The 15995-nt window shown below is 40.1% G+C and overlaps 1 protein-coding gene and 1 pseudogene across 1 annotated transcript; both read right to left on the reverse strand.

Annotated features, from left to right (window-relative positions):
* Window positions 1–3493: 3493 nt before the first annotated feature.
* LOC138060366 (uncharacterized) lies at window positions 3494–4657 on the reverse strand. The gene has a single exon (XM_068906122.1). The coding sequence runs from the start codon at window positions 4266–4268 to the stop codon at window positions 3588–3590; it is 681 nt and encodes a 226-aa protein (XP_068762223.1). The 5' UTR covers window positions 4269–4657; the 3' UTR covers window positions 3494–3587.
* A 10020-nt stretch (window positions 4658–14677) lies between these two features.
* LOC138013601 (uncharacterized) lies at window positions 14678–15606 on the reverse strand (annotated as a pseudogene).
* Window positions 15607–15995: the final 389 nt, after the last annotated feature.

Below are 15995 nucleotides of genomic sequence, written 5' to 3' on the forward strand. Positions count from 1 at the left end.
ATTAGAGGGTGATGTGAAGTGCTAGTTTTCTACCCATAGAAACCATGTGACATGAGCATATATAAATCATCCATTCTTTTTTTCAGTTTTTACTGTAACAAAGTTCGCATCCTCCAGTTACAGAATAGTTTGTCCGTTTTGTACAACGTGAGCATGACGGAATAATCGCGAAATACTTGCGATAGCGCTAAAGGCCCAAGCAAACGGTTATAACACCTGCTTCAACATCCCTTTGATTTTGTTGAATGATGTTTAAGAAATAGAAAACATGTCTCGTGTTTCTATCCAGTTATAGAAACACGAGTGAAAGTTTGGGAGAACGACAAATGCTGGGGGAACACGAGCCGCAGGCGAGTGTTTCCACAGCTTTTTTGAGTTCTCCCAGACTTTCACGAGTGTTTCTTTAAATCGATAGAAACACGGAGTACATGTTTTCTAGTTCTTTTAGAAAAAAAACGCGACGAGGAAAAGCAAAACAACTTGTTAACTCTAATTATCAAAATGTAAATTCTCTTTGCTCGCGCCACCACTACGTCAACAGCTCGTGCTACGGTTCTGTGTCTCCATCGAGTTATAGAAACACGATTTTTAACCAATCAGCGCGGGTATTTTCTTAGGACTGTTTTCTAATGAAAGTTGTTGAACGATGTTGACTGCTGGTGGGAAAATGGTTTCAACGTATCATCAACAGTTGATTCAACAAAGCTCACGATCGCGCAAGAGGCCTTGTATTCAGTCTCAGGCTGCCGCAGTTGTTACTATTGATACGGACATGATACGTCACTGACAGACCGATTAGTGCGCACACTTATATCCAACATTAGGGAGCTTAAGGTAATTCCCTTGGAAATAACGTGCAATCCAGATTTCTGTCAAACTTGGCAAAATTGATATTCATGCACAGGACATTTTAAAAATGCAGTAAAAAGATGGGGTCGCCGTGCTTGTTTTCGCGCTGCATGCCCTTTATTTTAAGTGCTTTTTTCCGAATTAATTACGCGAGAAGCGTTCGAAACTTCATCAACCGGAGCTACTGAATATTACTGATTACTTGTTTGTCCGGCCAAAATCTTTCAGTAAAGGGATTTCAAATTGCTCGATCTTGCAAAAAATGTAAGCAACTTGGGCTTCTACATCATCACCTCACACTCAGTGTCTGGCTCCAAATGCAGTTTTCACGTCATTTATATGTAAATACTACAACTTCTACTATACAACTTTTTTTCTCCTTAAGATATGTTTTCCGTGTACATATTACGAGTACATAACACCATTAAAAAGAGGGGGTCACCGTGCTCGTTCAGGAGAAAGTAACCATTCCTTGACAGATTAAGCTCGGCGTCAGTGAAAATCCGCCATTTTATCAATGTCCGCGAGCTAATGCGCGCGCCAATGACGCAAGAAATTATGCGCCGTGGGGTTGCGCAATGCAAAACCAGGGAATCACTTTAAGATCTACGACGACGACGTCGACGAAAACGCCACAAAGTAGTGATATCATTGGTTAAAAGAGCATAAATAATCGTGCTGCACGTGCGGCACGGATTTTAGCTCATATTTTTGCGATTCTCTGCATAACGGCGACGTGAAATCACGAAATTTTAGGTTATGACGACAACGTAAGCATGCAACAGAGAATCTTTCATTCTCTATTTTCACTCTGAAACTGCTTGTAACAATTTATTTTTAGAATACTTCGCCCACATTGAAGGACGTGAACGAGATGGAATAATCGCGAAAGACTTATACTGGAGCAAAATTCTATTTTGAGGTGACGTTTTCGTCGACGTCGCCTTCGTAGATCTTAAGGTCCCTGATAGGCTGATTTAGCAACAGAACGGGAACATCAGTGGCGACGTTGAGCGCAGCAAAACTACCAATGAGAATTTAGAATAGAGAAGAAAAGATTGGAGTGTATTCTATTCTGAATTCTTATTGGTGTTTTTTTCTGCCCGCACCGTCGCCACTGAAGTTCCCGTTCTGTTGCTAAATCAGCCTAATGTTGAAAGAGGAGGGGGCAGGGGATGGGGGGGGGGGGGGAGGGTGGAAGGCCAACCGCTTCAACCGTCATTCAACATGCGTGAAAACAAAAGAGATGTTGAATGGCGGCTGTTGAAGCAAAGTTTAAATGCTTTTAAAGCGCCTTTTATCTGTTTCTCGGTGTTTGGAACCCCTTAAGAAACACTCGCACTCCTTTTTTACATATTATTTCAACTTCGATCAACATGTTTCAACACGGTTGAAAGAGGGGAGCGGATGTTGAAGCCGCACTGTTGGAGCCGTTGAAACTGGCTCAAACCAGTTTCAACATTTTCAAGAGACCTTGTTATTAGAACGATTGACACTACAACACTTAATCACGTAGCACCAATTTTATGGTACCCTGTGAAACATCAATTATTGCTGAACAAGATGCACTTATTTTTTTGACGCAACAAGGTACCAAGGCAACAGGAAAGCCTTGCAGAAACACCCTATATTTTGGCTTTAGTTGGTCATATTTGAAAAACGAACTCGGCCACCCCAATTTTTTTATTGCACAAAAGTGATCAGCAGGCCAATATAAAACTCTCTGCAAAGTTTAAAAAAATTCTGTGGAGCGGATTCAGAGCTACCTTAACTTTTTATTTAGTTAAGGTGGCTCTGAATCCGCTCAATAGAAACTTTTCAGAAACTTTCATTTTGGAACGCTAATTACATTTCAGATATAAAAAAATGGGGGTCGCCGAAATCGTTTTTGAGATATGAGCAGCTAAATCCAAAATAAGGGCTTTCCTGTTTCCATGGAAACTTTTTACGTCACAAAAATGTCCGAATCTTGTTCAGCAATATACTTGGTGTTTTATATGGTACCATAACATTGCTGTTAAGTGATGAAGTGTTTTTGGGACGTTTCTGCTCATCCCTATTTCGGTAACTGTGGAAAAAGAAAATACGGAGAATATGGGTTTCCAAAGGAATACGTATTCTGAAATGGCGGAATGCTCTTGGCTTAAGTGACCTGACACCAGTGCGTAGCATACTGTCTCCTTCTTGACCACGTAACTTGCTCGCTCGCGAAATCTTAGACAATGAAGAAGTACCGTCCGTTCGATGTAACCCCAATGCCATTTTTTTTTACTCACTCCCAATTGTTTAAAACATTTCGTCGGGTCTTTATTTCGACAATTAGCTAGGACTACAAAGACGAAGTAACTAAACATACTAATTTCACTAAGAAAAGAGAAAAAAACACTACGCAGTGACTATTCATGTATTGCATATTTAATACTCCATGATGTTCATGAATAATTAATTATTTCCCAGAAAGCGGGCCACTTCCCGGAAACGCTACGAAGTCTAAATCGTAAAGTAGAGCTGTAACCCTGGTGTCAGTATTTTATAAACATGAAATACTCAGTCCAGAGTTTCTAATGGTCTTTGGATATGGTGCGCGATCCCTTAGAGATGGATACAAAAAAAGCGATATCAGAGCACAAACCGGCGTTAAATGGTTGAACAACACATTCATAATCCAGTCAACGGACTGTAGTTCATTTCTTTATCGCGAAAAGCCTTAATTTCTTGAATTGTGACGTTTAGAGTTCTCAAAAAGGCAAATGCTTTACAGCCTTCACCAGGGACACGACGGTTAAGACCAAGAAAATAGCTGCGGCTATGAATCCAATCAGACAGGCAAAGATCTTGGGACACGAATTCTTCTCACAAGGGTCCTCGCCTACACCCCATCCACAGAATTTTGTCATGAAACAGATGCCAAGCTTTAAGTGTGCTCCGACACTGCAGGCGTTAAAGGCAATGAAGTGCCAGCTGGGTGTGGTAGTGACAAGGTGCGACTTGTAAATCCAAAATAATATGCCGCTTTGAATGCCATCCTTACCAAGAAGTTCCAGACCCGAGACCCATAATTCAAGCGTGATGAATGTGCGGTCGCATTTCTTGTCACATCCACGATCGCTGAGAATCGAAAATTCACTATCTGAATAGCTAACAGATCGGTAGCTTGCATACTTAATGCAATACCAGTGGTACTTGATGTAATATCCATACGCCACGATCATGATTATGCTGAACAAAGTACCGGTAACACAACTTACGCAAAAGAGGATCTCGACAAGAGTGTTGTCTCTCAAAAACAAACTTCCAAAAACTGTCTTGTGTACGTGTAGTTCACGAAAATTTTGCCAGTCGAAACAAACGTCGCAACTATGATATGCGATCAAAACCAGGTAATAGAAAATCTTCAGCTTGCAGCACAACATATACATTGTGGATTGCCACCCTGTCCTTGAGACAAAACTAGCACACTACGTAAACTTGTTCAATTTCGTACCCAGACTCTACTCCTTAGCGACGAGTGAAAGCGAAAGAAGCGACGGCGGAAGGATAAGGAACGGCAAAAATTTTCGCCAAAAAGCAAAACAAAAGATAACAACAGAAAGCCACTGAAAAAAGTATTAGATAAAACATCAAACTGCTTTCAGAGAAGGACCAAAAATCAAACTAACGAGCTAGAAAATCTTAACTCAGCGAACAAATGCAACGCCACTGTCATTAGCCTCCCACGCGGTCGTTTTCAGGGGAGTCATATTCACCTCCTCCCCACGACTTATCATATCATATCATATCATATCATATCATATCATATATCTTTATTTACTCTCGGATTTTTAGAGTAGCTTGGTGTAGCTAATTTCTCCGAGCATTTACCCTCCCAACCACGATACATCACAGAAGACAGACCACAACACCGGGAACTACATGCCCGTCCCTAAAAACGACTGCGCAGAAGGGCTCAAAGTCATCCGAAGTCGGTGGAAATGCCCGAGGTCGTATCAAAACGAAGCTAGGACAGCCACTGGCGTCGTGAAACGCAATGATTGACGATACATGAACTGGCACTACTGAAGCCGAAACCGGAACTTTCTACGACGTAATTTTAAGCTTATCACCTTGTTTTCTTGTAATTTGGCGCAAGTTGAAAGGATCACTTCATCGAACTTCAGGTTGTGCGTCAGTTTTACCCAAAATAAACTTCAATTCACTGAGTAACTTCTTTTCTCAGTGAACCCACGCAGCCTCTTTCCTCTCCGAGCTCGAGCAAGTGTGAATATGGAGAAAGAATGCCTATGACGTTACAAATAAAGAGAGAGGCTCATCGTGCAAGCCCATGTCGTTAAGAGAAAGAAGGGGCTCAATGCGAGAGAAACAAAAGATATTTTGTTCCTATAAAATGGCAATATACCGTCGGATTAGCTGTCATAACAGATGAAGTTACATTCTTAATTCAAAGACTGACAGACAGCTAAAAAAACAGAAGTGAATTAAAATCACATTTCTAAGAATTCCGTTTCCAGGAAACGCTTGAGTGTACAACAAGACTGTTTTTAACCCATTATTGAATTCCATTGCAACCTATAATCGAACGTGTCACTGCAATATTTGAAACAATCCACAAAACACAATGCACTAATACCACTCAACAATAGTACAAATGCTTTAAGTACCGAAACAACCACGAAGGAAGTATAATTATGACACAGCATACAGGCCCTCCAAGCCTGCTGCAACCAAGGTAACTAGCCGGCTTTTTGCTACAGAAATACGAAGAAAATGGCATAAGAGCCCATGAAATACATACAATGACTTCTACATTTATTCACTATTTCAAGTTCTTTCGGTTTCTGATAAACGACTACAAAAGTACGAATTACAGTTCCTTAGAAAACTAAGATGTTCTTGAAGATTAATTAGTAATTATTGTAATCAAATTGTCACTCACTGTTTTTTTAAGAAAACAGTATGTCGAGACGCGATCCTTATTAATTACAACCTTAAAGTCAGTTTTCAGCATGAGATTTGATCCACGATTAATTTATCCCATAATATTTGCACGCACACACTGCGCAAAACAGTCTATAAATTAAGTGAAGCTATGATCCTCGCAGATATGAACGCAATTTTTGCAATTGCGTAAAGAAGCCTGAAACATTCAGGACTTCAATGGCACAACAATAACAAAGATCCCAGACTCAAATACATGTACCAGCATGTAATGAACACGGAACCAACGTTCTTGTCATGTTGTTAGAGATAAAAAAGAGCAAAATGCTATCCACAGATGTAACGTCCTCTCATTCTCTTGTTTAAGTAGGTATGGTCCTGACAAATTAACAGTGCATGCCATTTAATTTACAAGGAACAGTCTGCATGTTGATATACGAGTTTTGACACCACGGCTTCATATTCAATGAGCAACATTTACAATTATTTCTTTGGCGTCAGCAACAGAGGAAAGAAAACTGTGAAAAAACTATCCTATCCATCACTTGTAAAGTTTCGGTTGATCGCAAACCAACCTGACGTCAAAGATATGATATTGATTTCATACGATAGCAAGCAGCTTTTACCATCACAGATAGGAAGCGACAAGATGGTGACGAACAGAAACACAACCGAGGCCAACGATCCAGCTGAACACAAGACAAACTTGCCGATACATGAACAACACTCTTCGCCTTCACCACATGCACATGATCTCGTGAAAAAGCATATGCATCGCTTTAAGTGCGCAAAAATGCTGCAGGCTGAAAAGGCGATAAAAATCCAGCCCGGTGGCGATCCTGTCAGATGGAGCTGCGAGGCGTAATACAGGAACACGATGACACTTTGAATGTCATCCTTGAAGACTAACTCCAGAACCGAAAGCCACAATTCCACCCAATCGAGGATTTTGTTGTTATACAGATTTTTAGAATTGACATCGGAGATGCAATCACAGTGGAAATTGATGTAATGCCCGTACACCCATAACATGAAAATGTTGATTATCAAACCGACAAAAGAACTGAACAAAAATAGGGAATTATCGACTTTCAATTCTTCCACTTCTTCCTTATCTGCGTATAGGAGAACATAATTCCACCAGTCGAACACACAGTCGCAAATCATGTAGAGAATTAAGCCAACGTAATAGAAAATCTTGCCCAAGCAACATAACGTCTCCATCGTGGATTATTGAACCACCCACCCGGAAGTAACATAACCAAAATTCTCGAGGGTCCGAGTGACAGATTAAACAAGGAGCAAATTGTGGCTTTTTGTCTCGGACAACATTCTGTGATCAGCGGTATCTAGGAAAACATGGTTTTGTAGGGAGTGATCATGCTTGCGGGATTAGAAAAGGTTGTTGCGGTCCTTGTTATCGAAGGATTTTCTTTTGTCTCGGGGCCCTAGCCTGACGAGGACTAAACACCAAAACTTAGGCCTGAAATGCAACAAACCCTAAATTTGCACAGGACCACGCTGTATTCCGTGTGAATGCCAAAGCTGAGCTCTGCCAAAACAATCAAACTACTACGATTACAATACTGACTGGTCTTCTCAGTGAACCCACGCAGTCTCTTTCCTCTCTTCTTGAGTAAGTGTAAATATGGAGAAAGAATGCTTATGAAGTAATAAAAAAAGAGAGAGGATCATCCCCGGGAAAAGAGACCGTTCCATGTGCGAGAGAAACAAAAGACATTTTGTTTTCATAAAATGGCAACAAAAATACCGTGGAATCAGTTGTCATAACAGTTGAAGATACTTTAAAAGGAACTTTATTTAAGTGTCTAGTCGTTCTAGCGCTGGAGCGCTAATTGGGGACACTGTAAACTGAAATGAACAATGAAAGTAAATCAAGTCAAATGTTGGTTTTTGACGGAGGACAGGGGAAACCGAAGTACCCGGAGAAAACCTCTCGGTGCAGAGTAGAGAACCAACAAACTGTCAATTCAAAGACAGCTAAAAAACATAAGTGAATTAAAATCACATTTCTAAGAACTCCGTTCCAGGGAAAGCTTGCATGAGTGTACTACAAGAATGTTATAATCCACTATTGAATTCCATTGCAACCGATAAAGGAACGTTTACCTGTACAGCAATATTTGAAACAATCCACAAAATGCTCTACTATACCAGTGTGCTAATACTAGTCAACTATAGGATAAATGCTTTATGTACTGAAACAACCACGAAGGAAGTATAATTATGACCTGTGCAACCAAGGTAACTAGCCTGTTTGTTTGTCTAGGATATACGATGAAAATGGCATAAGAGCCCATGAAATATATACGAGTTCTACATTTAACTCACTATTTCAAGTTTTGTCTCAGTTTTGGATAAATGACTACAAAAATACGACTACAGTTTCCTTAGAAAACTAAGCTGTTCCTCGTGGTTAAAGCGCTAGTAATTCAGTATTGTAATCAAATTCACTCCCTATTTTTTTCAAGAAAACATGTCAAGACGCGATCCTTATTAATTACAACTTTAAAGTCAGTTTTCAGGAACTGAAGATGATCGAAAATAAATCAGTTAGTCTTTGCTGCGTGAAAGCATTCGGCAACCGACTTGAAAATATGTGCTGGAGCATGAAAACTGCCTCTTACGGACACAATGGTGAAGTACAGACACATCCCTGAGGTTATCGATCCAATGAAGCAAGCAATGACCTTCACAAACTTGTAACCGCACGGATCGCTGCCGCACTTGCAGCAACTCTCTTCACCCACACCACATCCGCACAACTTCGTAACGAAACACGAGCATAGCTTTGAGTGGGCTAACAAACTAAAGAGTGCAAAGGCCAAAAAATTACAAGTCCGTTCTTCCAAGATGCGATATAATATGTAACTTTGAATGGCATACTTGCACAGTTCCAAAATCGAAAACAACAACTCAAAATCGTTGAAACGACGGTTACATGGACTGAGTGTCTTGTAGCCACGGCAGCCACGGTAAAGGCATTCCCCATGAAACGTGATGTAGTATCCGTACACCACAATCATGCCTAAGGAGATCAACGAACCGAAAGGACAACTGAAGCAAAAAAAGGAATCTTCAACGAATCCAGGAAATGACTTGTTGGCGTTCAGCTCAAAGTAATTAAGCCAATCGAACACAGAGTCGCAAACATGATAGGTAATCAAAACGATGTAATAGAGAATTTTCACCCAGCAACACAACATTTTTGCCGTCTTCATCTCAGCCAAAGATCAGTGTAACACTATCCACCCGGAAGTTACATGAGCGCACGGCAGCAGGGGCAAAATTTAAGCTAGAAGTGATTGACGTTCGTGCCTCTTAAGGCCCTGAGCTAACGACAGCCCCATATTAATATTTGTCACGAAAAACCTACCCAAGATTAAAGTACAGGAGAAGTCGAGACACGACTTATATTTTCATTCTCGTCCAGTCGCGTTTTACCGTGAAAAAAGGTCATGCATGTCAAACAAATTTATGTCATTCCTTGAAACCAAGTGACACCGACAAACGTCAACGTGCTACTATGATGAAAAAACTCAGCTCACGTTTTTTCTTCACATTTCGAAAGTACTTGCGTTGAATGCTCAACAGGGGAAGATTTTTGTAGTAATTTCAAGAGGCAGACTGGTTATTTTAACTCCTCTTTTTTAATTTAACGGTCCGCTATAACTTGGTGCGGTTCCGACCGATAAGCTTTCAGCGATCTGGATCAAGAAGAAACGTGACGTCATTTACTCACTAGCTTTAAAATAAAGTGTGTGAATGCGGCTTAATTAGTATGCAGCACGAGAGTTTTTAGCTTTCAGATTGTCAAATCCGTGTTCTGCATACGAATTAAGCCGCATTCACACACTGCATTTTTAAGCAAGTGAGTGAATGACGTCACTCAGAGAGCTTTTCTGTGAGAACCACACCAAGTATTGCTGACCGTTAAATGAAAAAAATGCCGTCAAAATAAATAGTATTTGTCTTGGAATGATTGAATGAAATCTAGCATTTCGAGTATTCAGCACAAGAACTTTCGAAATGTGAAAAAAAAAAATAAAAACGAGAAATGATTTCTGATCGTAGTAACACTTTAAAGACTAGGGAGTGACCGTTTTCAGAAGCTGGAAAAGACCTTTTCATGGAAACAGAAACATTTTCAGAAAAGCTGTGATGAAATGGCTATTTGAAATAACTAGTTTTCGGAAAACTGCGATGAAAATGGTTGTTTCAAATAACCATTTGTGGACGAGTGGCAATAATTTGCTGATTTGAAATAAAGAGAGGATATTACACGGCCTCGCGGAGATACCAAATATTTCTTCAAGTGTTGAAAAATAATTCACGAGTGAGCGCAGCGAACGAGTGAAATATGGGTTGTTTACCACTTACAAATAATTTCCGGAAATTCCGTTGGAAATTTCCATCGGGTGAAAAACGTGTTCCATCTAACTCAAGTCCATTCGCGGCCCGGCGATTGCAATTTTACGCACTCGGCCGTGAATAACCTGGAACTGGGGAAACAGAGGGCGCGATAGACCCTTTGCAATGGCGCCCAAATTTGAATAGCAATACTTGATACATCCTTAGCCTCACATTCATGTGAAAAGTCCTTTGTCCTGAAACATAAACACGAGGCTAAGGATGTATACAGTATTGTTATTCAAATTTGGGCGCCATTTCTGCAAAGGGTCTATCCATTTGGGCAAAAATTGGAAAATTTTCGGTCTAGAATAAAATGAAACAGTCTTTTCCGGAACGTTCTCTTCGGAAATTTTGGTCAACCTCTCGAAGTTGACCAAATTTTCCGGAATGTTGGAATTACCGGGAATTTTCCGTTCCATTTGACGATTGGAAATTTCGGAAATTCAAACCGGAATTTTTGTCCAATTGGATCGCGCCCAGAGCTACCTTTTGAGACGTCACGCTACTCCCGGAAATCTTCCAGTGGAACGAACCAAAAAGATAGATAGATAGATAGTTTATTCTGATTAAAATCGCAGCCATAGGCTGAATTAGATTAATCGTCACAATAATAAAATCTAACAAAAATATGGGAAAAATATACACATATATAGCTAAAAATTTAATTACAATTACTATATATAAATGTGTTCATAAGTCTCTTCGTCTTAGCCAGAGGGACATTAAATTTCCTCTTTCGTCTTAAATTAAATTCACAATTGTTACGAGGTGGCAAGAGCTTATGCAATTTATGGTCTGAGTTACAAATTATGGAATCAAAAAGCTTAGTTGTGATAGACTGCCTGCATCGAGAAAACGTCTCCAAGTCGGCTTGATGTAATGCGTCGCTATATGGAACAAATGGAAAAGTCGTGTGTCGTGTTCCATTTACAAACGAACCGAAATTTCCGGAAATTTGTTGTAAGATTTAATTTCAGTAAGTAAGAAGTTTATTGAACCACTTAGAGAGAGCTTGAGAACGAGTCGCGTGCATCAGTAAAATTAATACCCAGAGTTCTACAATATTTGGACCATGAGCCGAGTTCAACATTTTGTGTCTTATAACGTTTGTCCAAATAAACAAATCTAAAAATTGTCCATTGTGGATAAAAGCAAAATCGGAAATGTTAACCGTGTTATAAAACGTTCATTGCTAAATATGCTCACGTGCGCGATTTTACGAAACAAAAAAAGAGACAATAGCGCTCTGCGTTCATTGTTTAGTCTGTCACCTTGTCACCATGATTTGTGCGTTCTTGGCAACCAATGATCGATGCTCTTTCTAAGCGTTCACGTATGATGACGCACGACACGAACTGGAGCTAAATGTCCCGAGAACAATAGGTATTCTTCACGATGATGCTACTGCTAAAAAATTATGAGATTTGATCCACAATTAGTTAATTCCATAATATTTGCTCGCATAACAGTCTATAAATTCTCTATAAAAAAAACCTCAATATAGCACTCAATGAAGTTCTGACATAAACAAGATGGCACAACGATAACAAAGATCCCAGACTCAAATACATGTAACCGCATGCAATGAACACGGAACGAAGGTCCTTTTCATGTTGTTAGAGATAAGAAAGAGCAAACCTGCTATCCCCAGATTAACGTCCTCTCATTCTCTTTTTTATGGAGGCATGGTCCTGACAAATTAACAGTGCATGTTATTTGATTTACAAGGATCAGTCTGCATGTTGATATAAGAGTTTTGACACAACCTACATATTCAACGAGCAACATTGATAACTATTTCTTTGGCGTCAGCAACAGGGGAAAGAAAACTGTGAGAAAACTATCCTATCCATCACTTGTAAAGTTTCAGTTGACCGCAAACCAACCTGACGTCAAAGATACGATATTGGGTTCATACGATAGCAAGCAGCTTTTACCATCATAGCCGCAAATAGGAAAACGACAAGATCGTGAAAAACAGAAACACAACCGAGGCCAACGATCCAGCTGAACACAAGATAAACTTGATACATGAACAACACAAGGAAAGATTCTATGGCCTTGCAGACATGAAAACGAGGCGTTTTTTTTAGGCGCGAAGAGAGGGGAATCTTAAAGTATTCCCACTTCCTAATATTTCAAAACTAGTAGCGTCAAGCTACTAGTCGTTGGTTTCATCGGGAGTCACAAGAATCCTAAGATGACGGCCATAGTTGGCAAAAAAAGAAAGATATCAGGTCATTTATGTCTACGTCAGAAAAAAAAACCACGTAATCCTGGCACTTGAGCTTTTATCACTGTTTATTACCTTTTTTTGAACACATAACTCCATAAGTTACAAAAATCGTGAAACAGATTAGATTCACTTCACTTTCAATGTGAATCAGGTATACATGATGATTGCACATCCCAAGTTTAATAACAGCACATATCTAATAAAATTTGCTACTGCCAAAAAAAATTCGGAAATTTGATCCACGATTCAGTTACTTCCACAGCATTTGCACGCACAACAGTCTAAATATTATCTATTAAAAAAACTTTCTTCAACGGTATCACTTAATGAAGTTGTGACAAACAACCAGATAGCATAACAATAACAAAGATCCCAGACTCAAACCAGTACATGTAACCGCAATGAACACAGAACGAACGTTCTTGTCATGTTGCGAGAGATTAAAACGGAGCAAACAGTTAACTGCTCTCCACAGATGTAGCGTCCTCACATTTTCTGCTTGATCAGTGGATACTTGGTCCTGACAAATAAATAGTGCTTGCCGTTTACAAGGACTGACAGTCTGCAAGTTGAAGAAAGAGTTTTGACACTAGCTACCTATTTTTAAAGAGAAACATTGATAACTATTTCTTGGCATCAGCAACAGAAGTATATATGTACATGCAGTACAGTCGCAAAATGCGAGAAAACTATCCTATCCATCACTTGTTAAGTTTCAGTTGATCGCAAATAAGCATCAAAGTTTTTGTCGTTATATTTTCCTGACTTCAAAGATTAGATATTGCCTTCATACGATCCATAGAGATATCTAGAGGATGCAGCTTTTACCATCATAGCAGATGAGGAGCGACAAGACGGTGAATAGCATAAATGCAGCCGAGGCGCTCGATCCAGTTACACACGCAGTCAAATAGATACATGAATCGTCACGGGCATCCTCCTCGCCTTCACCACATCCACATAATTTCGTGATGAAGCATACGCATCGCTTAAAGTGCGCAAAACTGCTGCAGACTGAAAAGACGACGAAATACCAGCCCGGTCGCGATCCTGTCAGATGGAGCTGCGACGCGTAAATCCGGAACACGATCGCACTTTGAATGTCATCTTTGAAGACTAACTCCACAACCGAAAGGCACAATTCTAGCCAATTGAAATAGAGGTGGTCTTTATAGAGACCTTCGAAATCGTCATCGAGGAAGCAATCGCAGTGGAACTTGATGTAATGACAGTACACCATTAACATGTAAATGTTAATTATCAAACCGACAGAAGAACTGAACAAAAATAGGGAATTATTGACTTTGAATTCTTCTTTATCGGCGTATAGGTGAAAATAATTCCACCAGTTCCACCAGTCGAAAAAAGAGTCGAAACCCATGTAAAGAGTTAAGCCAACGTAATACAAAATCTTCCCAAAGCAGCATAACGACTCCATCGTGGATTATTGCACCCGGAAGTAACATGACAACAATGCTCGAGGGTCCGAGTGACAGATAAAACAAACAGCGATAAAGCACTTAAAGATTTGTCGCAACAAATACCTCAATGACCTTATAGTCGTTGCTTCTTGGCGTGCAGTGAGTAGGGGAACTATAAAAAATGTCATTCCAGAATTTTATAACCACGAAATACTCAGTCCAGGGTTTCTATCAGTTTTTGGATCGAGCTCTTAGAGATGGTCGACTCTTCTTTCAAACTAGCATGTTCTACAAGATCTTAATAGGTCGTGTTGGTATTAGCTCCCCCCCCCCCCCCCCACCCCCCCGAGGTGCACTAAATAACAAGAACTACTAAGGTTATTGAATAGCTAGTGGTCCTTTTACAACCAAACAATGCCTATAAGTATTCTTTCTTATCCAAGAACGATAGTAACATGGAACATTTTACCTGTTAATGAAGGTGTTACTTAGTAATATAAATCATTTCAAGTCTATTGCTCTTGCATCCATCAAGTCATTTGTATAATTGTACCGTAATAAATCGTATATATTTATTGATATTTAATTTTATTTGCACACATTTTTTATTTTAAGTCATACTATAGTCACTACTGTTTTAGGAGTAAACCCATTAGAAGTACAAAAAGAGATATCAGAGTACAAACCGGCGTTTAATGGCACATTTGCTCATCGATTGAACAACACAGTCATTTTTGATCCAGTCAACGTACTGTGGTTCATTACTTTATCACGAAATGTCTTTATTTGTTCTGAGGTTTAATTAAACGCTTACTGCTTCCATGAAGGATCCCAAAGTTAGGCCTAAGAAAACTACTGAGTCTGTGAGTCCACTTACAAAGGGAAAGCTCTTGGCACACGAACCATCGGATCTAGGTTCTTCGCCTGCACCGCATCCACACAATTTTGCCAGGACTGAAACATATGCCCAGCTTCAACGGTGCTATAACGCTGCAGTCGCCCCATGTATGGTAATCCGGAATCCGGAATCCAGGTAATTTTGGTCTGTGGAATCCGGAATCCAGCTAATGGAATCCATGGATGTGGAATCCGGAATCCACAGACATGGAATCCGGAATCCACAGCGGGGAATCCGGAATCCACAGACATGGAATCCGGAATCCGGAATCTGGAATCCACAGCGTGGAATCTGGAATCCAGGACTCTCTTGGATTACCTTACATGGGGCGACTGCAGGCTTGAAAGACGATGAAGGACCAGTTGGGTCTGGTGTTGATAAACTGCGAAGTGTAAATCCAAAACAATATAACGCTTTGAAAGTCATCTTTAAGAAGAAGTTCTGGAAGTTCCAGAACCGAGACTCATAATTCAAGCGTGACGAATGTGCGCCGGGTTGCATTTCTTGTCACATTAGGATCGCTGAAAATCGAAAATTCACCACCAGAATACCTGGCGGATCGGTAGCTTGCATGGTGAATGCAGTACTAGTGGTACATGATGTAATAGCTATACGCAAAAAAAGACCATGATTGTGCTGAACGCAGTACCGCTAACACGGCTGATGAAATAGAAGATCTTGACAAGACTATTGCTTGTCGAAATCAAAATTTCAGAAAATGTTGTCTTCGTATAGTTCACGAAAATTTTGCCAATCGAATGTTACGTCACTCCATGATACGCAATCAAAACGAGGTAATAGAAAATTCTCAGCTTGCAGCAAAACATATACATTGTGGATTGCCATCCCCGTCCTTGAGACAAAAGGGACTTTAAGATCTACAACGAGAACACCACAAAATAGAGGGAAAAATAGGGAGCTTAAGCACGCGCATTTTTGAGACGCGGACGGCAACCGGAAGAGAACATTTCACATGCCAGGACAGTGGTGTCTCCCAGATTTTTAGACAGTGTTAGCATTGACAACGAGTACGACTACGAGAACGAGATTTTACCATTGACTATAATGCGCATGCGTTTTGCTCAGAACACGTGCTCAACTCGTTCTGGTAACTCGTTCCACGACGAGATTTCCTCCAAAACTCGAAGTGCGAGGAACGAGTTTTTGAAAGGTAAAGGTTATCTTTTGTAGCGGGCTATCTCTGCCATAGGTGTATCCCATA

Source organism: Montipora capricornis, chromosome 8 (assembly GCF_036669925.1).
Source record: "Montipora capricornis isolate CH-2021 chromosome 8, ASM3666992v2, whole genome shotgun sequence".
Taxonomy (NCBI): Eukaryota; Metazoa; Cnidaria; class Anthozoa; order Scleractinia; family Acroporidae; genus Montipora; species Montipora capricornis.

Coding starts and splice junctions, on each gene's coding strand:
- LOC138060366 (XM_068906122.1), bottom strand. CDS start 4,268: ATGTATATGTTGTGCTGCAAGCTGAAGATTTTCTATTACCTGGTTTTG.